At 35.4% G+C, this 26,335-nt stretch overlaps 1 protein-coding gene and 1 pseudogene across 2 annotated transcripts in view; both read right to left on the minus strand.

The window, feature by feature from the left end:
* Window positions 1-820: 820 nt before the first annotated feature.
* On the minus strand, window positions 821-9,294 carry LOC139034720 (small integral membrane protein 20-like; annotated as a pseudogene).
* A 95-nt stretch (window positions 9,295-9,389) lies between these two features.
* SNX4 (sorting nexin 4) overlaps window positions 9,390-26,335 on the minus strand; it is a 52,406-nt gene continuing 35,460 nt past the window's right edge. For both annotated transcript variants that reach the window (XM_020893631.2, XM_020893632.2), the window contains 7 exons: window positions 25,680-25,741; window positions 21,774-21,839; window positions 17,595-17,684; window positions 15,487-15,586; window positions 13,411-13,556; window positions 12,184-12,298; window positions 9,390-10,535 (listed from right to left, as the gene is read on the minus strand). In XM_020893631.2, the coding sequence (XP_020749290.2) occupies window positions 10,488-10,535; window positions 12,184-12,298; window positions 13,411-13,556; window positions 15,487-15,586; window positions 17,595-17,684; window positions 21,774-21,839; window positions 25,680-25,741 (627 nt within the window). In that variant the 3' untranslated portion in view covers window positions 9,390-10,487. The remainder of the gene's footprint in view (window positions 10,536-12,183; window positions 12,299-13,410; window positions 13,557-15,486; window positions 15,587-17,594; window positions 17,685-21,773; window positions 21,840-25,679; window positions 25,742-26,335) is intronic.

A 26,335-nucleotide genomic window follows, 5' to 3' on the forward strand; every position in this document is an offset into this window, starting at 1 on the left:
GCACAGAGTCAGACACAACTGAAGTGACTTAGCACATATATATATATATGTGTGTGTGCACGTGTGTATATATATATATATATATATATATGAATATATAGAGAATCAAAAAAAGTAGAATTATGTGATACAACATAGTTTTGGTGGTTAAAGAATTGGCCTGCAATATAGGAGACCTGGGTTTGATCCCTGGGTCGGGAAGATCCCCTGGAGAAGGCAATGGCTACCTACTCCAGTATTCCTGCCTGGAGAATTCCATGGACATAGGATCCTGGTGGGCTACAGTCCATGGGGTCACACAGAGTTGGACAGGACTGAGCGACTAACTCTGTCTTCTTTTTAGTTCCTGAGCATCTTCAGTGGTGTAAGGGAAACAGAGACCTGGCTCACAGTGGTGATCCTCAGTTTGCTGACAGGTAACGAGTGGTGCCTCAATACCAGCTAGGAGCAGCATTCCTGCATCCTGCTTACACTGGGTGAACCTCTGGAGGGTCATACTTATTTCTGGGTCCTAAGTTTTGAGAAGGATACTTCAAATCAGAGGTTGACAAGTAACATTAGCTCAGGTGGGTCGGAGCCTGGAAAGCACATGAGTGATGGCTGAAAGAACTGGGCACTCAAGAGTCTAAATAGAAACACAGATTAGCACAGAAAAAGAGTTGAGTTTTTACCAAAACCAAAGTAGAAGGAAGAAAGATTAGTTAAATGGTCATGCCCATATCCACCCATACGGTTTCATGCTTGGGTCTCTTTTCTTTTTTTTTAGGGGGGGGGGGTCTTTTCATTCAGGCTGCTCCCCTCAGTGTTCATTCCATCTATCTGCTAACGTCTCCCAAACCCATGTTCAGCCAAGACTCCTCTGGAGCTTCTGACCTGTATATCTAACTCCCTCCTGGCCACCTCGACCTGGTTGTTCTCATCATACCAAGCTCCACATGTCCTAAAGTAAACTCTTCACCACATCCATGGTGAAGTAAACTCTTCACCTTCCATCCATATTTGGAAGGGCTTCAACTTTTATGGGCTGCATTTTTATTGACCATATCTGGAAGGCAAAGAAGGGTATGGAATGTATCATTTATAACTAAACTCCACTGTGGTGGTTACCATTAGCCTCTATCCTTAGAATGAAGTGTTTTCAACTTAGTTGCTCATCAGAATCTCCTGGGACATTTTTAGAAAATGCAGATTTTTTTCCCCGGGCCCCACCTGAAATTCCATGAATCAGAATCCCATGAATTTTAACTTTTATTTTCTTTCAAATTTTGACTCCCACTAATGAGGTCAACAAAAGTCAGCTATGCTAATTAACAAATCATAAATATCACCACTGAAAATTTCTTTCTCACATTTATTGCAGTCAGTAGGAAAGATCAGGGATTGATTTTGAGGGAATGAATGCCTTGGCTCTTATTACCACCTTTAACCGGAAAACACACTGCTCAACCATTCTCTTAAAATGTAGCAACTCTGGGAAGAATTATTCACTTGATGCCTTCAGAAAGAATCTGCCCTTCATCTGGCCTCTCTGAGCATCAGGTGCTTCACTGCACAGTATCAATTTGTTCTCACAATAATTCTGTCCTTTGAAGCAACTCCCAAATCACTAACTGGCCCCACCCACTCCAAACTGGAAGCTCAAGGGCAGGAAAAGAAAGGGCAGGAGAGCCAGAACAGGCAATGAAAGGTGCCAACGTCCATGCGGACCCACACCATCTTTCAGTGGGCTCCTATGCTGCCCCTTGGCTTGGGGGTGGCCCTGAGTTTCTGGCCCCAGACTTGCTTCTCCTGATAAGAATCTGTCATTTTGGAGCCTTGATGCACTGCTGGCTACCTTTCTGTACGTTTGATAGCTTTCCCCTTTGAACAAACAAAACATAGTTATGTTCAACTTGTGGGTGGGCTTCCCTTGTGGCTCAGTTGGTAAAGAATCCGCCTGCCATGCAGGAGACCTGGGTTCGATCCCTGGGTTGGGAAGATACCCTGGAGAAGGGAAAGGCAACCCACTCCAGTATTCTGGCCTGGAGAATCCCATGGACTCTATAGTCCATGGGGTCACAAAGAGTCAGACACGACTGAGCAACTTTCATTTTCACCTTGTGGGCAGGGTGGTGGGATGGGGTGGGGATAGGTAAAATGTACGCAGTTCTAAATGGTAGGTCATTGCCAAATTATTTAAATACCAGCATGGGAATGTAATCAGAAATGAATGTGCTAGAATTTACCTCCCTTTCCATGTCAGCCGCTCCCTGGTTATGTATACGCTGCACCCCACTCTCAATCCTTTTGACCTGTGCCCCACCTTTTTCTCTGCTTCTTATATATTAGAAGAAAGAAGGAATTATTTTTACATTTTTATTATACATACTCTGAATTAGCTATTGACTCACACTACTTCTCCTTTCTTCATCTTGTCACATACAGGAGCACAGAATTTGCACACCAAACCAAGTTTCTAACGAGGGCAGTGTACTGTGGTGACTGGAAACCATCACTCATGACATTATATACAGTAAGTGGGGAGGGACAGATGTGGACACTGCCGTTTCATGTCAGTATGCTGTAGCCATATTTTGCTGATAGCCTGATTCCTGATACTTCTTTAATTTTCTTTTTTTTTTTTGAAGTAAGAGAAATCATTTTAATATATACATTTTCACTTCAGTCAATTCAACAATGATTTCTAATAGGCATGCAGACCCATTTAGTTTGCTTCAAATTTATTTCTAAACATGCAGCAACCTTCCTAATGAGATAGTTAAGTTGAACTATTTATTCCTGAAGAGTACAATGTACCTTGTCCTCAAAGAGTTTTATCAACTTTAACATTTTCAAAGAGCCCTATGAGGCTGCTCAATATGGTAGTTTTCCCCTGAAATTTCCTATTTGGAGGATGGCAAAACAGTCTAGGATCTTTCCCAGTCTACTGGTTGCTTGTATTCATATCACAGCGTGGCTGGCTAAGAGGTAGAGACTGAATAACATGTAGATAGCCTTCAAGCCCAGCTGAGTGAGACAGCTTCATTTTTAGAAAGGAAACCAAATCATGAAAACCCTCCTAATAGTATGACTTGTTCCAGGGTTCTTTTAAGAAGGGACGTAATCCTCATGCACAGGACTCTTTGTGGCCTTCTAGAGTTTTCTGCTCCAGCCACTGTTCTCTAGCCAGGTGACTTCTTGCACTTGCTGCAGAACTGAAAGCATGAAGTCTCTGTCTGCTTGCATAATTAGAGGCGGTGTTAATCTTCTCATTTCCGGCCAAATGGATCCGACCACACTTTCAAGCCTGGTGGCTGCACGTCTTCTTGAACAATACCAGCTCGATTAATGGCTTGTTCTTCTTGTACTACTCCAGCCGCATTAAGGACCGGAAGTAGATGGGTAGAAGGCGGCGCCGATCAGGGAGATGAAGCCACCGACAACGAGAGCAGTGCGCAGCTTCCGGGACATGGCTCCAGCCGGGGGCTACCCGGATTCTCCGAGTGCCCGGGACTCTCTTAATTTTCTGACTTTTAGTTACAATTCCTTTGGAGCCACTTTTGGAGAGATGTGTGTTTTCCTCACTTTTATCACTCATGTCCATATTCATTTCTAGTGTATTATACTGTCTACCACATGTACCCAACTTTGATAAGGTTCTTATGGGGTCATGTTGTTTGAGGTAGTGATTACTGTTATTTTCCTTTTGGTCACAAAGCAGTTTGGTGTATAGTGATAATTTTTCACAAATATTATTCCTATCATCTGCAGGGATTTAACTATTAATTTAAAATTAAGCAGTACTTAGAATTTCCTATAATAAGCCATAATAGAAAAGAAAAAGAACGTATATGTGTAACTGAATCACTTTGCTGTCCAGTAAAAATTGACACAACATTCTAAATCAACTATACTTCAGTAAATTTTTTAAAAATTAAATAATATTTAAAGATTTACAACATAAAATAAAATTAGTGAGAGTATGGATGAAATGTGATTGGCCACATCTGTAACTATTGGGGCTGGATGAGGGGTACATGGAGATTCACTGTACTTTTCTCTATACTTGTGAGTATGCTTGAGAATTTCCACAAGACACACAAAATATTGTGAGAATTAACACAATAGTGTTAACAAAAAAGTTTATGACAAAAATAGCTGCCCCTTATTCACTTTCTACCTATTCTCTATTCTTCAGTCCCTTCAATTCTTTTTGCCATTTCTTTGGACATTTATCTTTGTATTTTTTAACAATGCTTCTGGAGCTGTGTCTTGATTTATCAACATACTAAGTTAAGTATTTGGCATGCTTAATCTCCCCTCCCAAACAACCATTACAGTGGTTAGCACCATGTCTGGCTAAGCTGATTGTCAGGTTTCCACTATTATAATTATGTAAATATTTTAACTTCAGAGCCATGTAGTATACTCTGATTATGATTCTCTTCCTGCAAAACATTTCTTTTCCTCCTGAATATTATAATAGACTTGTTTTTATTGTTTAGTTTTCTATGTCTAGCATCCCACTCCAGTGGCTCTAAATACAACATTCCGCATTTGTCAAATCTATACAGAAGCCTAAAATTACAACTTTTCCCTAGCTGTTTTTCCTCCTGGAGCTCTCATCTCTGGCTTCCCACTGGACAGTGCCTTCCTGGGACTCCTTTTGACTGTATTCTGGGCATATCTGTCATCTACCTTCTATGCTGGATCTCCTTTTTCTATATCCCATGTCTTCGGGGTCAATGCTTCTGCTTTGGTGAACTACATCCTCTGATAGCTTTTTGAGAATAAATGTATAGGAAGAGAATTTTTTGAGACTATGCTTCCAAAAATGTCTTTGTTCTGCCTCACATGTGATTGACGGTTTGGCTGTCAAGATGGAAATAGTTTATCTTTAGAATTCTGAAGGAATTATTCTTTTCAGAGACTTTGCTATTGAGAAGCCTGACGCTATGATGATGGCAATTCTCTGTATATTAACTTTTCCTGGAATTTTTTACTCATGTGAAATTTCATAGTAATGTGCAATGGTGCTTTCCTCATTATATGGAGAAGAGTCAGGTCCTGGCGTCTACTTGCTCTTGGTATAGATTTTCCACTGACCCCTCCCCCTACCTTTAACTCTACACCCATTCATTTGGTTTCCTCTAATTCCTGACTCTTTCTAACATTCTGCTGTGCAAATTAGCTTACTTCTTATTAGCAGACCCCACTATAAGCATCTATTAATAAATTTCAGCTGTCACCATTTTGCTTAGTCAATTAACACTTCTCCATCTTTTTATTCTTCCAAAATTTTGTGATTTTGTCAACATTCCTTAGACACTATTCTCTCTTCTGTTCCCTTTGCCCTTAATGGTACTCAAAAAAAATTTTTTTCCCTTACTGCCATTTTAGAGGAATTCTGAGGAGGTGCAAAGATAACCAAAAGAACAGTCTAAATCACTGTATTTAATAGAAAATCTTCCACAATATTTGATGAATGCCTCATAAATGCTATTTTTATCACATTATAAAATTTCAGTGTTTTTATGTAATTATTATCCATATACTCATCTTTACCATTAAAGCTTCACTAGAACTTGCTTTTGATATCAACTTCCAAACTTGACATAGTACTAAGAAGTTGCTATTATCTAATTTTATTTTTTTTTGCATAACTGCTAAGTTTTTGTATATTTTCTAAATAACTGAATCAAAATAGATCTGTTTGGCCAGGTCATTGGCCTATAATAGCTAGTGATGTCCAATATAATATAAATGTGTGTATTTAACACCTCACTACTGAAAGGGTGACCAGTACCACTGCCAGTATCTGGGAGCTTGTTAAGAAAAGTGGACTCTCAGGCTCCACTCTATAAACTATTCAATCAGAATCTGTGTTTTAACTAGATCCCCAAGCAATTCACAAACACATTAAAGTTGGAGAACTAGTCTAGTATTTCACCAGAGCCTGCTTCTCTCTCATGTCTCCACTCCCTGCTCCCACTTTCAGAAGTACCCATGACATTTTCCTTTCAGATACCTTAGAATCTGAGTATGATGAAAGTTACCTTTTCTATCCCTCTGCCATCCTCATGGGTCTGTCCCAGAGGGTCTCCTCCAAGTCTCTGCTCCTCAAAAAGGGAAAAGCCTCGAAAAGTACAGGCTCTAGAGCCATGCTATTTGGGTTCATTTAAACTCAGACTCTACTCATTACTATATACTGGACCTTGGGCCAGCACACTGCGACACTGTGCCTCAGTCTTAGGTGTAGTATGAATAGCATTGTCATGCATGTTAGCTATTATCCTCTGAAATCAAGGCCTTAACAGCTGAGTATTTAGGAATTTCTCCTCGTCTTCTGCTGATGGTGCTTCTATCACACGATGGTTTATTCATTTGGACTTTTGCTACTGAATCAACTAGTTCCACCTTCATCTGGGGATGATTTTATAAAACTTCCTGAATCAACAGATTCCCCAGGCTTTTTGGACTTGGAGTGTCCACCTGGTGAACATACGTGAATGAATTTCCTGTTAGACGCTTTAAGAATGAGGCAGCCATCTTCTTCAAGGTTCAACAATATTCTGAGAAAAGTGAGCACAGGGAACAATCCGGGAAGGAGACAGTTGAAGGAGAAAGCCAGAAGAATTTCAGCACTGGTGGGAGGAAAGGGGGAAATGGGGACATATATTGTCTAGTAGAGTTGTCTAGTAACTTAATTTTCCCAACATTAAACATGATGTTAGCTGTAGGTTTTCCATAGATGCACTTTATCAAATTAAGTTTTCTTCTATTCCTAGTTTCCTCAGAGTTTTAAGTCATGAATCAGAGTTGAATCCTGTCAAATGTCTGTCTGCAGGTATTGAAGTAATCATGAAGGATTTCCTTTATTTTATTATGGTAGATTATAGTAACTGACTTCTAATTTTAAAACGACCCTGCATTCTGAGATACACTGTACTTGGTCATAAGGTATTATGTTCTTTATATATTGCTGGATTCAACTAGCTAATAGTTCAATAATTTCTGTATCTATGTTCATGATGTATATTGGTATGGCCACTTTCTTTCCTTGAAATGTCTTTGGCTTGTTTTGCTATTGGGGTAATACTTGTTTTCATTTTTTAAAAAAAATAGGGTAAATATTCCGTTTGCCCCTATTTTCTGAAAATCTGTGTAGAATTAAAGCTTTTTACTCCTTAAATGTTTGCTAGAATTCACCAATAAAGCAAAGTGGACCTGGAGTTCTTTTGTATGAAAATTCCTGATAATTTCTTTAATATTAAAACTATTCACATTTTCTGTCTTGTATCAGTTCTAGTAAGCTGTATTTTTCAAGAAATTTGATGACTTTAATTTATTGGTTTAAATTTGTACATAATATTCCTTATTGTCCTTTTAACATCTGAAAGATCTAAATAACATTCTTGATTTCATTCCTGATAGGGATAATCTGTCTTTTAGGTTTTTCCATCACTTTGCTAGAGGTTTAATTTTATTAATATTCTCAAAGACCCAACTTTTGGCTTTGTTAACTGTACTACCCTGTTTTCAATATCATTGATTTTTGCTCTTGCTTTTAATATTTCTTTCTTCTACTTACTTTGAATTTAATTGCTCATTTTTTCCCCCTCTAGTCTGCTCTTTTAAATATATAAATATTTAAAGCTATAAAAGTAAGGAAGCAAGTACAATTTTACTGATTTGGCCTTTTGTTAGCTTATTTCTCTGGATTATTAAATCTTGAAAAAATTTCTAAAATTTTTATAGGTAAATATTTTCAGGATAATCAGTAAATTCTACCATGGAGAGAGTATGCATGTAAACATAAAAAATGGTTATAAGAATATACAAAGCCTAGTTAGCATTCCTGTTACATAACCCCTGGTTTTTCATTCCATTCCAAGCTGGATATGTGTTTATTCTAAAGATGCTTGAATTTTAAGAACTCTCAGTTCCTGTTTTGGATGCTATGTTGTAATTACCAATGACTCATTCACCAAGTTTTTGGATATAAATGAAGGTGAGGTATGACTTCAGTTAATTTTAATGCTTTGACTACACTAACTACATCACTGGTACACTGTAAAGATTAAATTTTCCTGTTATGAAGTTGTCTACATTTATGTAATAAGTCGTCTTTAGTTATTGCTCATACAAGCTTTACATATATATATATATATATATATACACACATATATATATATGTATATATATATTTTAAGCTTTTTATATTCATCTTTGGAGATCTATCTCCCTTTTAAATAATTCATTTTTGAGTTCTAGTTTTTAAATACTGAAAAGGGTAAATGCATACAGGTGGCGCAGTGGTCAAGAAATCTGCCTGCCAGTGCAGGAGATGTGGGTTCAATCCCTGGGTCAGGAAGACCCCCTGGAGAAGGAAATGGCAACCCACTCCAGTATTCTTGCCTGGGAAATCCCACAGACAGAGCCTGGTGGGCTATAGTCCATGGGGTCATAAAGAGTTAGACATGACTGAGTGAGCACACACACACACCCAATAGTACCAAAAATGATTTTCACCATAAAATTCCTTTAAGAGTTCTTTTTAAAGGAATTATTGTACTATCAAGTGAAACTTTTTCAAACTCAATCCGTGAAGATATTCCTACTTAAATATACATACAACCAAATGAATTTTTGTATATTTCAGAGATAATAAAATATTTTTGCTAATTTATCTCAAAACATAGGTATTAGTGACCTTCTCAAATTAGGTCAGGTAGTAGGGAAAAAACCCAATGCTTTTTTTTGGTTGTGCTGGGTCTCAGTGTTGCTCGGACTTTCTCCTGTTGCAGTGAGCAGGCTTCTCATCGCAGTGGCTTCTCTTGTTGTGGAGCAAGGCTCGAGTGCATGGGCTTTAGCGGCTGCAGCACAGGAGCTCATGAGTGGTGGCTCACAGGTCCAGAGCGTGGGGGCTCAGTAGTTGTGGCTCATGGACTTGGTTGCCCAAGCTATGTGGAATCTTCCCGGACCAAGGATCAAATCTGTGTCCCCTGCATTGGCAGGCAGATTCTTATCCACTGTACCACCAGGGAAGTCCTCTGATAAATTTTCTATTTAGCATAAGGTTAGGTTGGAAGAAAAGGCTTTTGATTTTAAAGGCCAAATGGAAAGCTATTTTATTTTGTGAGCCAAGAGAGGATACACTTCAGTGGGATGAAAACTGTACCTATCAAGATGACTTTTGCTCCTGACAATTTTATCTTTTTTTAAAAAAAGGTAAACATTTAAAAATCATATATCATTTCAGCATCTTATTTTTAAGAAATCCAACATTTTGGCATAAGACAAATTTATACAATTAAACTCTTCAAAACATAATATGGCATATATTATTTTTCCACAGGGCATCAGATACTAACAGATATAGACCACTTTGTTAAATAACAAAAATCATATGAAAATCAATACAGTATTTCATTTATTTACTGTATAAGTCTGGCAAACAGCACAAAAATTCAGCAACATTTCAAACATGTAAAAAAGTCAAATGTTGAACAGTACTGAAAAATTTTTTTTTACATAATTAGTAATAATGAGTATACATGTAGAGTTCTGCAAAGCTAGCAAATTCCAAGGGTGCTTGGCTTCTGAACATATACCACAAAAACACATACACAAAAGCAATATAATTTATCTTTATAAAAATTATAGCCAAGCAATAAAAAAGGATGATAATAATGAAGATAATAATACATATGTTCACTACATATATCTTATACATTGAAATGCTACATCTTGTACCCTGAAATGCCATGTGTAGAGAGCCAAGCAGAGTAAATTTAGGCTCATCACTGAGGTTAAGAATTATTTAAGAATTTAATGCTTGTATATGTAACATACTCAAAACTTTCTATATAGCACTTCCTAGATTATAACAATGTATTCCACTGAGAAGTTGAGTCTTCTTTGTTGGCAGTATAAAATTTTGACCATATCAAAATTCTGGTAAAACACACACTGAAGGCATTGTCTAGTGTATGTAATGTTTGGGGGCATTAATGCATGTAGGAGAAATTCTTAGATTTCACACTAAATTTCAGCTGAGCTTTGTCAAACCAAACAGCTCAACTGTAAGGCAAGAAAAATTAACCCTCTGTGATAGATTAGTGGGCCTTACCAAATAAAGATAAAAATTCAGTCTTAGGGAAAGACTCCCTACATAAGCAGATATGAAACAGTGGGCACTTGAAACGAACTTCTAGAAATGACCTAACATCTTGACACTCAGACACTGGTTCAGAAGCAACAATCTGTTGGTATATTTTATCTAATTAACATTTTACAATCAGCACCAGTCCCCAAAACCTCAAATTATAATATTTAATCTTCATTAAAATACATCCTTTTGTGCTATATTAATACAATCAAATTAATGAAAGTTGAACTTACTCAACTTACTATATATTTTTGTGTATGCAGGGTAACAAATCTTTTTATTTACTTGTGCTTCTGTTTTGGGGTACTTTGATTGAAGAGAAATTCATTTCACAGGATTACATCTTGCTAAAGCATTCCTTAGCATTGGTCCAAACTTGAATTCCCTTTTAAAACAAACAAACCAAAAAAAAAAAAAAAAAGGCCCCAAAACCTTAAAATGTAATTTTGGAAGGATTTTGAAAGGCCAAGTACTTGGCTTACTGGTATGTTAGGTTTCAACTTTTGGAATAATTAATAAGTACAACAAACAGAACACTTTTTCTGGCAATGGCAAATATAAGTCAAAGTGAAATACTTGTGAAATAGAATCATTGTATGAGCCTGTCTTCAAAAAAGATACCGAACTCCTACTTCTTTTTGAAAGACTCATTTACTCATATCATATATTCATATCATTTCTACTTATAAAGCAAACAAGTTTTGCAATATCTGAAACAAAAAAACCTGATTAGTCTAACAATTAAATATTATTAATTTATTAACCTAATAACCAATATTTTGATAAAAAGTTATGAACTCCCTCTCAGTGGTTACAGCAGGCTATTTAGCAAAAACTAACATGCTATTATATACCTAATAGGCTTAAACAAAAATGCACGTTTGTAAAAAATGTAATAGTAAAATCTAGACAGTGGTGGAAGGTATGTTTTCAACAAACAAGATATATATATATCCTGTTTATATATATATATTCTTCAATAACTGCTAATTTATGAAGAAATTTTAATACTTACACATTAAAGTTAATCAATATTTATTGAGGCTTTGAACAATAGGAAAAAAATTAATCTTTTTAGCTTTTTTTCCTCCCTGATGAAACACAAAAAGAAAAACAAAACAAAACCACACAAGAATCCTTTAATGTCCCAGATTGACTTACTAAATGATTTACTGAGATAAAGCATGCTGAATCACTCAATAAATTAAGAAGCACTAGAGAAATGTAAAGCACCAGTACTGACTGGTGATCACATAGGCAGCTCTGGGGTTCTGAAAATGAGGTCAAGGAATATTATACATTTTGTTCTTACAACATCATTTAAAAAAATTTCCATCACTGCCAAAACACTTATTTTAACCAGAATAAGCTTCAGTGTTCATACCTTATACGAGAGGTATCAGTGACATGTTTATTAATACACACTTTCATGTGTATCTTTTCAAACTCATTTGTATATATACAATCATTTAAAAAATACACACTTTCCTCTTTCCCACAAAAACAGGATTGCATTATATGCACTAGTGTGTAGCCTGTTTTCTCATCTGCCGTTCTATTAGGACATCTCATTAGGACAGTACATGTGAGATCCATCTTATTAGGACAGTGCATGTGAGATCTATCTTGACTTTTCTAACAATGAATACTCCATTAGATACTACTTTATCTAAACCCTAACGTTTAGACCATTTTTCAGTGAAAGTATGTATCGCTGTTAGAAATGGTATTTTACTGCCCTGTTCAAGAATATCACATAACCATAGTAATGTTTTTAGTACATATTTTCAAATACAAGTAAAAACAGGGCATACAAATTTGGAACTTTAGATGAGTGGAGACTTGGTAATTAAGATTTTAATTATGATACTTCTTTCAAAATTAAGTAGAGAAACTGGGAAACATTCTGGAAGAGAAGAATGGACTTTAAAAATAAAAATGATATATACTTTGTTCCAAATAAGAAACTGATTTTAAAGAAACTTGCCAGCACTTCTGAATATACTCGTACCTTCAATGAAACCAAAACCTACCTTTTTGCACATACTGATCTGCATGACTGCGTAGCTTATGAGGGCCTCCTTTAAATCATGGTTCTTTTGTTCTTTGAAGCGTTCAATATCAGCCCAAGCATTTTTGACAAACTCTCTGAAACAAAGGGTATAGTCATCATTATTATTCTTATTTAAATAAACTATATATTATTAATTCAAATAAACACTTCTCATCTGAGTTGGGTTTTTGTCTATAAAGTGAGAGAAAAAGCAGACAGTCATACACTCTTCTACATTTTAATAGTCTCTTTTACCATGAATTCCAGCTTCAAATTATTCCTGTAAAACAGATGTAAATGGCTCCTTGAACCAACTTACAAGCCAACAGATGCCGCATGAACTTACCTGCCTGGAGTCACTGCAAAACATACAGTCTTTTCAACAAGATGGATTATGTATCACATTTATCATGTATTTTCTTTAAATGACAACTAGAGTTTTAAAAATTCTGAGAGCCATTTGTCTTTTTTTTTAAACATGTGATCCATTTGTCTTTTTAATTCTGTTCATGAGTTAACTTTGACTTACTTGACACCAGCAGTTTCAAAAATTAAAACCACCTCCAAATCAGTGAAACTCTTGGTCTGCCTTGATCTACTCAACAACTGTCAAAACTGACAAAAACAACATGAAAAATGAGCCCAAAAGTCCATGGTAGATCTCTGAGAAGTGAATTTCTGAAAATATTTATGGAATAATTATATTCTAAGTCATATGCAAGGTGCTGGGACATAAAGATGAAGAAGACACAATCACTGTGTCTTTGAAGGGTTTGTAATTTAGCCAGAGACAGTCACACTGTACAAACTGCTGTGGGATAAGGGCATTAACCAAGTGCTGTGACAGCCTGTGAGGATAAGAGAAGGCTTAACAAAGGAAGCAGTTCAAGAGCTGGGCATTGCAGAATGATGAGGCTTTTAACTGACAGAAAAGAGTGGAGGAAATATGCAAAGGATAGAAATCATGTAAAGTGCAAGAAAATAATATTATGAAGTTTAAACACTTTCTTCTTCCCCTTTCCCCAACACTAACACAACTGTTTCTGTGTAACATGATTTTTGATTACTCAAATTTCTCAGGAATCGTCAATCACTGTATTTTAGAAGATTGAGGCTACATCCAGGGACTGATGAAGCTAGGAATCGTTATAAGCCACCTGCCACAGAGCCTAAAGTCTAGCCATGTTAAACATCCCAGCATTTTTACCTGCCTTCCAGATTTTTAGACTTAAGTTGTTGTTCTCCTTCCTTTATTTGTTCTTCTAGCATCTTTATTCTGGCTTCTCTCTGCTCTGGAGTTTCTTGACCGAACAGCTTGGTAGTCATTCCCTTCAAAGAAAATGTTCTCACAGTCTAAAATGAAACAGAAACAGATGAATGGATAAATAACATCCATACACTGAAATATTTTTCAGTCTTAAAAAGGAAGAAAATTCTGACACACGCTACAATATGGATGAACCTTGAGGACACTGTGCTAAGTAAAATAAGCCAGTCACAAAAAGACAAATACAGTACAAGTCTACTTACATGAAGTATCCATAGTAGTATAACTTAGAGAGACAGAAAGTGGAATGGTGACTGCCAAGGGCAAGGTGACGAGGGAAATTAATAGTTGATATTTAATAAGTATAGAGTTTCAATTTTGCAAGATCAAGAGTTCTGCAGGTTTGCTGTACAACAATGTAAATGAACTTACTACTACTGAACTTGAAAAATGGTTAAAATAATAAATGCTATGTTCTGTATATTTTACCACAAATTTTTTTTAAAGAGGACATAGTCATTTTCCCCCTACCTCAGACAGAACACCACAAACCATACAACCAAGGGGCTACTAGTAAGGCTTATAATACAAGAAAATGTTGAAGAATCGAAAAAGGAAAAATTTTAACTGAGCTTCTTCATCATATAGAAAACTTCCAGGTGAAATACTAGGCAAGTTATTTATGTCAGCAGTCATATTTTTTCAATTATTCTGTGATCATAAAAAATGGATAAAATTCAACAGGCAACAATGAAAATAAACCAAACTGAAAAAACCACTTAAAATCTGCATAATTCACACTAAAACTTGGTTATCTATTAATAAAAAGAATGACTAAACCCAAGCCTCAAACTTCACCATCTCTTCACTCTCTGGAATTTATTGAAGGAAACGCTCTTCCCTGCAAATGCAGGAGTAGAGAGCCAAGCTCCCTGAAAATGGACTGGAAATTTCCCCTGGATTTTAAAAATAAATCAAGCCAGTGTGTATCTGCTTCATGGTCAAAGATCCTTCCCCATGTATCTTTATGTGGGTAGCCCACAAGCACTTGTAAAAGTAAAGTGAAGTTGCTCAGTCGTATCTGACTCTTGGCGACCCCATGGACTGTAGCCTACCAGGCTTCTCCATCCATGGGATTTTCCAGGCAAGAATACTGGAGTGGGTTACCATTTCCTTCTCCAGGGGATCTTTCCACCCCAGGGTTTGAACCCGGGTCTCCCACACTGTAGGGAGATGCTTTACCGTCTGAGCCAGCAGGGAAGTCAAGGACTTGTTAACTATGAAATGACTTATAAACAGTGGCACTGTCATTGCTTCATGACTTCAGATTGTGTGCTCTCACCATGACAGCTTATTTATTCCAATGAAATAGCTGGACAATAGAAAGCTGATTATAAAAATTATCTAAGTCTAATATAGTCAGATACAAAATTTTCTTCACAAGTACTCACTGTAAGGATTCAAGAATAAAGTACACAAAAAGTTCTCTGTTAGGAGAGAGGCACTGATTCTAACAGGGCAAAGTTTTTCAAAGTTAACTAAAATTTCTACAATGTAAGTGATAAAATTAAACCATGCAAAGGTCATTATTTCAATCCCAAAGAATAATGGTTTTTTCCACTTAGACTTAATCAGAAAAGAGATGGTTCTTATTACACAGTGCAATCTGGCAAAATTTCTTGTAACGCTATATATGTTTTAATGGTTGCTTTTTTTTAAGACTTAATTTTTTAAATTTAATTTTACTTTTTGGCCACCACAACGCAGCATGTGGGACCTTAGTTCCCTGACCATGGATTGAACTCGTGCTCCCTGCAATGAAAGCACATAGTCTTAACCACTGGACCATCAGGGAAGTCCCTAATGGCTTATATCTTTTTATGTTAAGATCACAACCAAAAGAATTATAAAGTTGTCCACAAATTACTCCCCTTTAAAAGCTACAGGCACCCTGCAGCCCATTTCACTTAAAGTTCGTTATAATAATACCAAAGACCCAAATGGAAAATAGCTCACCCCAGTTGCCAGTTCCTCACACTGCTGCTTCTTGGATGCTAGGTCCTGAGCAGCCATCTCTAAGTCATACTGCATAAGTTCATGTTTCCTGCACACAGCCCTAGGAAAAAAATTTAATTTTTGCCATTTAATTTTTGTGGCCTCTCTAATTATTAACATGTTAAATTTTTCCCCAGGGAGTAAAGTGGAGGCATTCACGTACTATGATCAGAAGTTTTATATATAGAATTTTTAAGCTTAAAATGTAGTAGCCCAACATTAAAATGTAGTAGCCCAGATAGAAAACAACCTTTTTTGATTTATAAAGTTTTTATGCTTAGGTTCTGCTAAATTAAATTTTTATCACATACATTTTTTAAAAAAGGTTTTTTTGTACAGCACTGGAACTAATGCTATAATCTCACATAACAACTGAATATTGTTTAAAAAGATTATCTCAAAGTTTTCTATTGAGAAATGTCTATTAGTTTTCATTATCATAAAAGTAATCCCTGCTCACTAAAAAAAAAAAAAAGATTCTAATACAGGAATGTACTAAATAAGTTTCAAGAACACTTTCTTCTCCCTAGTTCTACTATCCAGACACAATTCATATTAATAGGTGGTATATATTGTTCTAGACTTTAACTAGGCATTTCTGAACTATATACCAAGGACACGTTTCTTTATCAATATACATTCATCTTTTCTATAATCTTTAAGAGTTGCAAAGAATTCCATTGTGCTGAGCAACCTTCCTTTGGTAAAAGCCTGGTGTGACCTCTACTACTCAAAGCTCTAGAAGGAAAAAGGCTAACAATGTGATGTTTTCATCCCAGCTACTGAACAGCCAAAGGAATATTGTTCTTCTGTTTTATTAACAGAATTCTTACACTGATTTTAAAAGTGGCAGGAAAATGATTCATTTTTCTAAACTGGAATATCTCCCAGAGAATTCTGTTTGGCCTTGTAGGAGATACCACAAAAACAGAAGACAAAGTCCTGACATTAAGAAATTTTACAATCTTACTAAGGAGATAAAATACGCAGGTATGGAAACGTCACAGAATTTAAAGGTAATATACAATCTAATGACAGATCATGATAACACACACTCAATGTGTACTTTGCTTCCAATCTCCAAGCTGGAAAAAAGCAGAAAGAATATACAGACAGCCCTGAAGTCAGAGACTAACAGGTTTTATCAATATAATGTTTCAAATATGGTGACAGTGTTAAGTTGCTTAGTCATGTCCGACTCTTTGTGACCCCATGGACTGTAGCCCTCCAGGCTCCTCTGTCCATGGGATTCTCCAGGAAAGAATACTGGTAGGTTGCCATTTCCTTCTCCAGGGTATCTTTCCAACCCAGAGATCGAACTAAAGTCTCCTGCATTGCAGGCAGACACTTTATCATCTGACCACCAGGGATCAGGGTTGTCTTAAATTCCTACATATACACCATGGAATATTACTCAGCCATTAAAAAGAATTCATTTGAATCAGTTCTAATGAGATGGATGAAACTGGAGCCCATTATACAGAGTGAAGTAAGCCAGAAAGATAAAGAACATTACAGCATACTAACACATATATATGGAATTTAGAAAGATGGTAATGATAACCCTATATGCAAAACAGAAAAAGAGACACAGATGTACAGAACAGACTTTTGGACTCTGTGGGAGAAGGCGAGGGTGGGATGTTTTGAAAGAACAGCATGTATATTATCTATAGTGAAACAGGTCACCAGCTCAGGTGGGATGCATGAGACAAGTGCTCGGGCCTGGTGCACTGGGAAGACCCAGAGGAATTGGGTGGAGAGGGCCGTGGGAGGGGGGATCGGGATGGGGAATACATGTAACTCCATGGCTGATTCACGTCAATGTATGACAAAACCCACTGAAATGTTGTGAAGTAATTAACCTCCAACTAACAAAAATAAATGAAAAAAAAAAAAAATTCCTATGTCTAGCACTCTGCAACAGATAGGAATACAGTGAGATCTCATTCAATATCTAGGGGAAGGAATTCATTTAAAAATCACCTTATTCTCTTTATTTTAGAGTAACAGATGAAGAGAGTGTTGACCAGCCATAGGACTGCATCTGGAACATGTATTATACTTACCGCAATGCTTCTGCATAAAAAAGATACTCCTTTAACTGATCTGCATAATGTTCTTCATCTTCCAAAATATCATCAATAGAAGATGCATATCTGTTTAAAAAATAATGTATATAGTAACTTTTATCAAGACACAAAATATTAATATTCTAAAGAAGGGCTATTCAAAGCATAGTCCATTGACCATTTGCTACCCATGAATGACCAAAGTACAAAAAATTTGAATAAGCATTTAGAAACATTTATAGCAACTTTTTAATTGAAGTATAGTTGATTTGCAATACTATGTTAGTTTCAGGTATATAGCAAAGTGATTCAATTATATATTTATTTCTTTCAAATTTTCCATTATAGGTTATTACAAGATATTAAATATAGTGCCCTGTGCTATACAGTATGCCCTTGTTACTTATTTTATGTAGTTTGTGTCTGTTAATCCCACACTCCTAATTTATCCCTCCCCCCAACAGCAATCCTTAATTACCATGACAATTCTACGGAATTTTACCAAAATGTGTTTAGCAAGGGCTTGGTGATAAAGCCCTTGCTTTTTAAAAGAACAAAGCAAACAAAAAAATTGTCCTTCTTAAGGTAGCTTAATGAGCACTGTAGTATCTTTTGTTAAATGTAGTATAAAAAGGGCTACAAAATCTGTAGAAAGAATAAGAATTTAGTATAATTGAAGAATTTAGTACCCCCTGATAGCAACTACATAAAGTCAAAAAGCTACAGAAGGAACAGTTGAGCAAATAAAGATCACAGAAAATTTTAGAAGCATTATTTTACTCTAACTCTCAGTAGCAACCTCTGCTTTGATCTGGACAAGTCCCTCACTGTTGTGCCATTCTTGTTCTGAGTCTTCCTTTGCACAGAACTATAGCGGCTCTCCATACTGCCTTTCCAAATCCTCAACACCTCTAGAAATCTCCCCAGACTTTGGTCCCTGTTCATCACTCTACTTCTGATCTCTTGTCAAAAACTGAGAACTTAAATCTTATCAAAGAAATGTCTCTTACAGGTATACGCATCACTGAGTCCCTACACTGTTCACCTCAAACTATCAGAACACTGTTAATCGGCTATACTCCAATACGAAATAAAAAGTTTAAAAAAAAAAAGAAATGTGTTGTGTTGGTTTTCTCTGATCACCAGGGCTTCCCTCGTGGCCCAGATGGTAAACAATCTGCTTGCAACGCAAGAGCTCCAGGTTCAATCCCTGGGTTGGGAAGATCCCCTGGAGAAGGGAATGTCTACCTGCTCCAGTATTCTTGCCTGGGCAATTAGATGGACAGAGTCCATGGGGTGCAGCCTATGGGGTCAAAAAGAGTCGGACACAACTGAGCAACAACACTTTCTCTGATCACATTATAAATTCCTAAGGACATGGGCTATGTCATTTATTATTTCTGTAGGGTATAAGTAGCATTCTTTTTTCAAATTAATTCTGATTCCTTAGCATGGGCATAAAAGAAAAATATACTTTATGTCTCCAAGCCTGCTTCTACATGTAGTTAAGTAAACAAGTTTACTGAATTAAAAAATAAACAAAAAATCTAAGTTAATGCTCACTGAAAAGCAACATGCTTATAGTATTTATGAAAGTAGGCAAAATACATATTCTGTAAATATAAATTTACATTTGTGAGAGTGTGGACTTTGTCCTATGTGACTGAAAAATGTCTTGAGAATGTTGTTCAGAGTAGGAACAACTGTCTGTAGTTCATAAATCTACGATTCTGGAAAAGTTAATGTTAAGAAAACAAAAAAGAAGGTAAGCGGCTGGTGGCTTGAAGACAGGAAAACAGTGTGGATAAAGAGGCAAGTGGTAAAGATGTTTTAGGTATTAGTAGTAAAATTAATTTTATTTAACATTTACATAAACCAAGTGAAGGGATAATCCCAAATTCCTGCAAATACTGAGACTGTCCTGTCAACAGAATGCATAAAGACAACAAAATAGTTGAAAAGCAGCTGGTCAGCTTAAACAATAATCCAAAGAAAAATGATATTTAAATAAAATAAATATTTTTGTCTCTTTGTTGATCAGTTGTAGGAGTTCTTTATGTATTTTGGTTGGAAATGTTTGCTCCCGGTCTGTGGCTTGCCTCTTCACCATCTTAATGGGGTGTGTTTTTGTGTGTGTGGTAAAATGTAACGTAAAATTCACCTTTTTAACAATTTATTGGTGTATATAGTTCAGTGGCTTTGAGTACCTTCATGCTGCTGTGCAACCATTACCACCATCCATCTCCTGAACTTATCTTCCCCAACTGACTACACTCCTACATCCCTTCCACTTACAACAGAAGTTTTTGATAAGCCAAATTTTTAATTAATTTTTTTTGTTTTTTGGCACAACATGTTAGGTAGCAGTTCCCTACCCAGGGCTCAAACCAGTGCTCCCTGCACTGGAAGCAGGTCGTCTTTACTGCTGGAAGATCAGGGAGATCCCAAAATTCTAATTTTGAAGAACAATTTACCATTTTTAAAAGATTGTTTTTCCTTTCATGTCCTTTAAAAAAAATATTTTGCTTACTCGAAGGCTGCTAAAATATTCTCCTATTTTCTACTAAAAGCTGTAGTTTAAGGTTTTATATTGATGTATATCATCCAAATTGAATTAGCATTTATGTAAGATATGAGATATGGCTCAAGGTTCCTTTTTTTAAAAATGATTCACTTTTTAAAAAAATTACTCATTTTCAACAGAAAAAATAAAATTTATACAGAAAAAATCCTGTTAACTGCTAATAAAGACAGTTTTCCATCTTCCTTTCTATGCTGGGTCTTTGTTGCTGCATGGGTTTTTCTCTATTTGCAGAGAGCGGGGGCTACTCTCCAGCTGCAGTGCATGGGCTTCTCGTTGCAGGGCACGGGCTCTAGGGAATGCATACTTCGGTAGCTGCAGTACATTGGCTAAGAAGTTGTGGCTCCTGGGCTCCAGAGCACAGGCTCAGTAGTTGTGGCGCAGGGACTTAGCTGCCGTGTGGCATGTGGGCTCTTCCGGGAGCAGGGGTTGAACCGGTGGCTCCTACATTGTCAGGAGGACTCTCTAATGCTGATTCAAAAGGGAAGCCCTCAAGGTTTAGTTTTTTTTCCTATGAAGATATCCAGTTATTCTAGAACCATTCTTGAAATGAGCTATGTAAATGTAGATCTATTTCTGAATTCTACCCTATTCCATGGATCTGTTTATCTCAATATTGCCTGATAACTACAGCTTTATAGTAAGTCTTGAAATCAGGTAATACATTCAACTTTGTCCTTTTTTTCAAGATTGTTTGGACTACTTCATATTCTTTGAATTTCTATATACATTTTCAAATCAGCTGATTAATTTCTATTAAAAATTACTGGAGGTTTGATTGGGACTGTCATTTAGGAAGAATGCTCATATTAACACTACTGAGTCTTCCAATCTATGAACATGGTTTAATCTCACCTTTTATTTAGGTATTTAGTTTCTCTCAGCAATGTTTATATATAAAGTTTTCAGTGTAGAGGTCTTTCACACTATTATAAACAGCATTTTTAAGCTTTTTATTTTCTAATTTTACTAGTATGCAAAAATGTTCTTTTTATATATTCATTATGTATCATGCATTCTCATTAAACTCAGTTGTAAGCTCTACAGCATTTTTGGTTGATTATTTTCTACAGAAAAATCCTGTTAACTGCCAATAAAGGCAGGACAGTTTTCCTTCTTCCTTTCTAAGACGTATGCCACTTATCTGATCTTCTTGCCTTACTGCGCTGACCAGGACCTCTGCTACCACTTCCACCAGTAGTGGTGGAGCAGACAATCTTGCCTTATTCCTGATTTTAGTAGAAAACATCAATATTTTACTATTTAAGTACAGTATTAGCTGTATGTTTTACACTGAGGAAATTCTTTATATTCCTAGTTTGATGAAAATTTTTACTGTGAATGGATGTTTAAATGCTTTCTACATACATTGAAATGAACATCTGGATTTTCTTCTCTGTTCTGCTAACATTTGAACTGAACTGAAAGATTTTTAAATGTTAATCTTGCATTCCTGAGATAAACTTCTTTAAGTCAAATCTGTATACAGAAAGCACAATACAAATGCCAGTAACCTTTTTAAAAACAGAAGAATCACTTACACTTTTGCACTAAATGTTACCTCCAGTTCTACCTTAAATTCTCTGGGTACTTACACATCCATATGATGACCAGCACTCTGCAGTCCATCACCCATTTCTTTTTCTATGGCACTCCACTCACTATGAAGAAAGAGATAAAACCAAAACTATCATGAATTGGATATGCAATATTATTAAACAGAACCTTTGATGTTTTTTTCCTAGTTAGCTTTTAAACAGTATGATATCTATTTTATTTTTTTCTTGACCATTTATTTTCCGTGACTCAAATATGCTCCTTTCCCCTGAAGTTTAACAACTAAATGCAAGTGAAGGCTTTAAAAATGCTAATTCAAAAGTTTATATCTGCAGTTAAGTACAAAGTTAGTATCATACAAAACAGTTTCTGCTTACAGACAACTTTCTCAGCTACAGTGCCTATTTAAATCAACCGTGGAGCTTTCAGAAACTATGAATGCTTGTCCTGCTCTTGATCTACTTAATCAGAATTTCTAGGATAGAGCTGAGGCATGTATATTTTTAAACTCTACATGAATGACTGTGATAACCACACATGATTACATGTCACTATCTTAATAGGTAGCAGAAAAAGACAACTGTACAGAAATACTGGGTGTACCATAAAACTTCAGTAACTTGCACTAAAGTTGCACAACAAAGTCTACTGGAACCACAGATGATTTTGTTACCATTTCAGTGAAATTCCTGAAATAAAAATTCCTTTTTATGGAAGATGTATATACTATAATAAAGGGGGGGAAGATCTATAATCTTAAATACTAAGAGATGGTATAATTTGATGTATTTTCTTCTAGTTATTTTTACTTATTTTAATATGGCTGAGATCATGTAGTAGATGCAACTTTGTACCATGTTTTTTCTTATTAACAGTATTTCCCCACATTATTATTATTATTATTTTTTTAGTAAGTAAATTATAAATATTTATTTTGTTGTAACTATAAGACAGTGAATGTGGTCAAATCATAGCAAAAAAGTGTAAAACTTAAAATAGTTTTGTTAGAGTCATGGAATTTTAGTTATATTTGTTTTTGCTTTTAAAATTTTCTTGAAAATTATTTACTGGGTTTCTATAAAATTCACTTTCCACCATTTTGAAAAAATTTCTCCCAATTACGGAAAACTTTAAAAAAAAAGGGGGGGGGAGAAAAAATATTTTCTCATGTTCCCAGCACATAGGAACTATTACTTTTGACTTTTCAGTGTACAGATGACTCATTTTTCTGTGTACAAGATTTGGTATGTATGTCTTCAATGCATATATAAAATCTATGAGCATCATCACTATAAATGTCTTTCTTAAGTATCTTGAGTCAGGGATCAGTCCAGATTCATTGGAGTCGAAGCTCACACAGCTGAGGAGTGCCTCTTTGGGAGGAAAAATGAAAAATTGCCAAGATAAAATTAGGTGTTACCCCATGCACTGTAGCCTGCCAGGCTCCTCCCTTCATGGGATTTCTCGGGCAAGGATACTGGAGTGGGTTGCCATTTCCTTCTCCAGGTCTCCACATTATTAATTTGTTCTCAGCATTGTTTCAGTGGCAACTCAATTTTTTTAACCATTTTCTGAACCATTCAAGATTGTTTCCAATTTTTCTGCTATGTAAAGAATGTATAATAAACACCTTCAACTGCATAATATCATAAAAAAATTAAAACACTATGATTCTGTTAATCTGTAGTCTTTATAAATTGTTCTTGAAATATCAAGATTATATGCTTATAATACCAGAAAGGAAAACTCTCACATGGTTTTTAAAACTGTCAAGGAAGGAAAACAAACATAAATAAACATACCTCCTTCTGATAATTTTACTCATGTTTACTCTCAAAATAGTAATAGCAACAGTTAATCCTTTTTTAGTGCTGGCTGTTTACAATATGATTCTTTTTTTTTGGCTGTGTGTGCTACGTCTTAACACTGATATTCAAATAAATTTCAGATGAATCCAAAATTTACAGAACCACAAAAATACAGAAGAAATGAAAAATGTATGCTTTATTATTCATAAGGGGGAGACCTTACTAAGATATACAAAAAGTCAGAGGCTATGACTTTATAAAGGAAAATAAACTAATCACTTGCATGTCAACTGAATTTAACAGATTGAATATTTTTGTATATTAAAAGCCACAAAGTCAAGAGACATATGACAAAGTGGGGAAAAAGCTGCAATCCATTTCACAAAGGTCTAATTCTCCTAAAAGATAAACAACTCTTGCAAATCAAATAAGAAAACAGGCTACCAGCCCGACAGGAAAAAAACGGCCAAAGATACATACAGACAGTTTATAAAATTAAAAGAATAAAATAAAATAGAGGCTATTAATCATCAGGAAAAAAGTTTAACTTCATTCATAATTAGAGTAATACAAATTATAACTACAGTGAGAAGGCATTTTTCACCATCAGGCTGATAAAGACAAAAGTTCACTAAAAATTGTTTAGGTGAGGATCTGAGGAAATAGCTATTAACCTTTTGATGATGGGAGTTGAATATCTTCCATACAGGGAAATTTGGCAGTATCTACCAACTCAATTATCCTTAGATCCAGTAACAACATTTGTAGAATTTTACCCTATATATATACTCAATCATGTGTGAAATGACATGAACATGAACATTAATTAAAGCACTGAATGCAACAGCAGATTAGAAATAATTATCAAGAAGAAACTGGTTAAATAAATTATGATGCTCCAGCTCAATAAAGCCCAATACAGTTATTTGCTGATAACAATTGTTAAGTTAAAAAAAGCAACATAAAAGAAGTGAACATAGCAATATACACAATATGCTCCCTTTCCATGTTAAAAAAAGGGGGGGGGAAGGAGTAGAATGCATCTGTTTGTGTGTTAATATATACATTGACAGTGCTGCAATACATTTTACTGGAAGGATACACAAGTAACTCAGAAACTGCTAGTAGTTGCCTCAGAGGAAGAGACCTGGGAGGTTGGCAGGCAGGAGCAAAGAGACTTTTCACTATATAAGCTTTTGTTCCTATTGAGTTTTGTATTATATGAATATACTACCTATTCAAACATGTTAAATGAATTATTTTTTATTACTTCAATCAAAAGGACAGAACATAGGAAGGAGAGTCTTTCTCACAAGGAGATATGGATAATAACTACTAAAATTTCACAACTAAAATAATTAACAAACAAAAATTTACAAAAGAAAAGTCTCAAAAATTACCAACATATGCAAGTTACATATATAAGTAAACATTCTAATTTACACTAATATTACCCCAAGACTGAAAAACCCATCTTGCAAAAGCCTCAGAAATTATAAAGTGAAACAAAGAAAAAAAAAAAAGAAAAAGGAAACCACCAACTTAATATGACAGTGATTTAAAAGGAATCTCCTTGGGCAATCTGCCAAGAAAATAAAAGACACTGCTCACTGCTTAAGAGAAGTTTATATTTTATCTGCTCAATATATTAGACTCCTTTACTATTTTTTATTTAAAGAAAGGCTTTACAACAAAAAGTTTGAAGACTTAAAACTCCCTGGCAGTCCAGTCTCTGCCACTACATGGGGGTATGGGTTTGATCCCTGACCAGGGAATTAAGAGCTTGCAGGAAAAGTCTGAAGACTACTACTACTGAACAGGATTTTTAAAATAAGCTTTTGGGACTTCCCTGGTGGTCCAGTGGTTAAGAATCTGCCTTTCAACGTACAGAACGTGGGTTGGATCCCTGGTCAGGGAACTAAGATCCCTCAGGCTGCAGGGCAACTAAGCCTGTGCGCCACAACTAGAAGGCACATACATACTAGAAGACCCAGCCCAGCACAGAAAATAAATAAATAACAATTAAAAATTATCTTTTGCTTTGCAGACTCATATATATGCAAGAATTACAGTTCTTATGCAAAAAGCTGATTAAAGCTAACTGTTGTTTATTATAAAAGTTTGTATAATGCATACCTGAAAACTCGCCCGTAATTCCCATGTACTTTATACACACCATATAGTCGATCTGCTACTCTCTGGAATAAATATTCAAAAGAAATTGCTATTAGTTATAAACAGTTCACTGTTTATAAGTTATAAACAGATTACTAAAAATATATTTTATCTTCATTAAAAAATACAAATGTATACTTAGTACAACTTGAAAAATATGCAAAAAAAGAGCTTAAATCTCCCAAAGTCTCATCATGGGGGAAAAAACTAATGTTGTCATCATATTTATATAATTTTTTTCATATATATATATATATATATATATATACACACACACACACATATATATATGTTTTAATTAACATTTTAAAATTTCCTATACCAAGAGTGCTAATATTTTTATCCAGCAGGTTAATATTATTTTTAATAGATACCAGTTAAAAAAATAGATGCATAAAATTTCACCTAGTGGTATATAAATTATATAGACAGTCCTTGTCAGGTACTCAGTTATCCCTAATTTTTTCTGTATTAAATAAGCATTCTCTGAGAGTACAGCTTTTTCCAAATTTCAGATTGCTTCCTTAAGATAAAAGTCCCCAAAGAGGGATCTACCAGGGAAGAGAATATAAACATTTTCAATTGTATTATTGATAGTTTTATACATAAATGCTACA

This window comes from Odocoileus virginianus, chromosome 4, assembly GCF_023699985.2.
Source record: "Odocoileus virginianus isolate 20LAN1187 ecotype Illinois chromosome 4, Ovbor_1.2, whole genome shotgun sequence".
Classification (NCBI taxonomy): domain Eukaryota; kingdom Metazoa; phylum Chordata; class Mammalia; order Artiodactyla; family Cervidae; genus Odocoileus; species Odocoileus virginianus.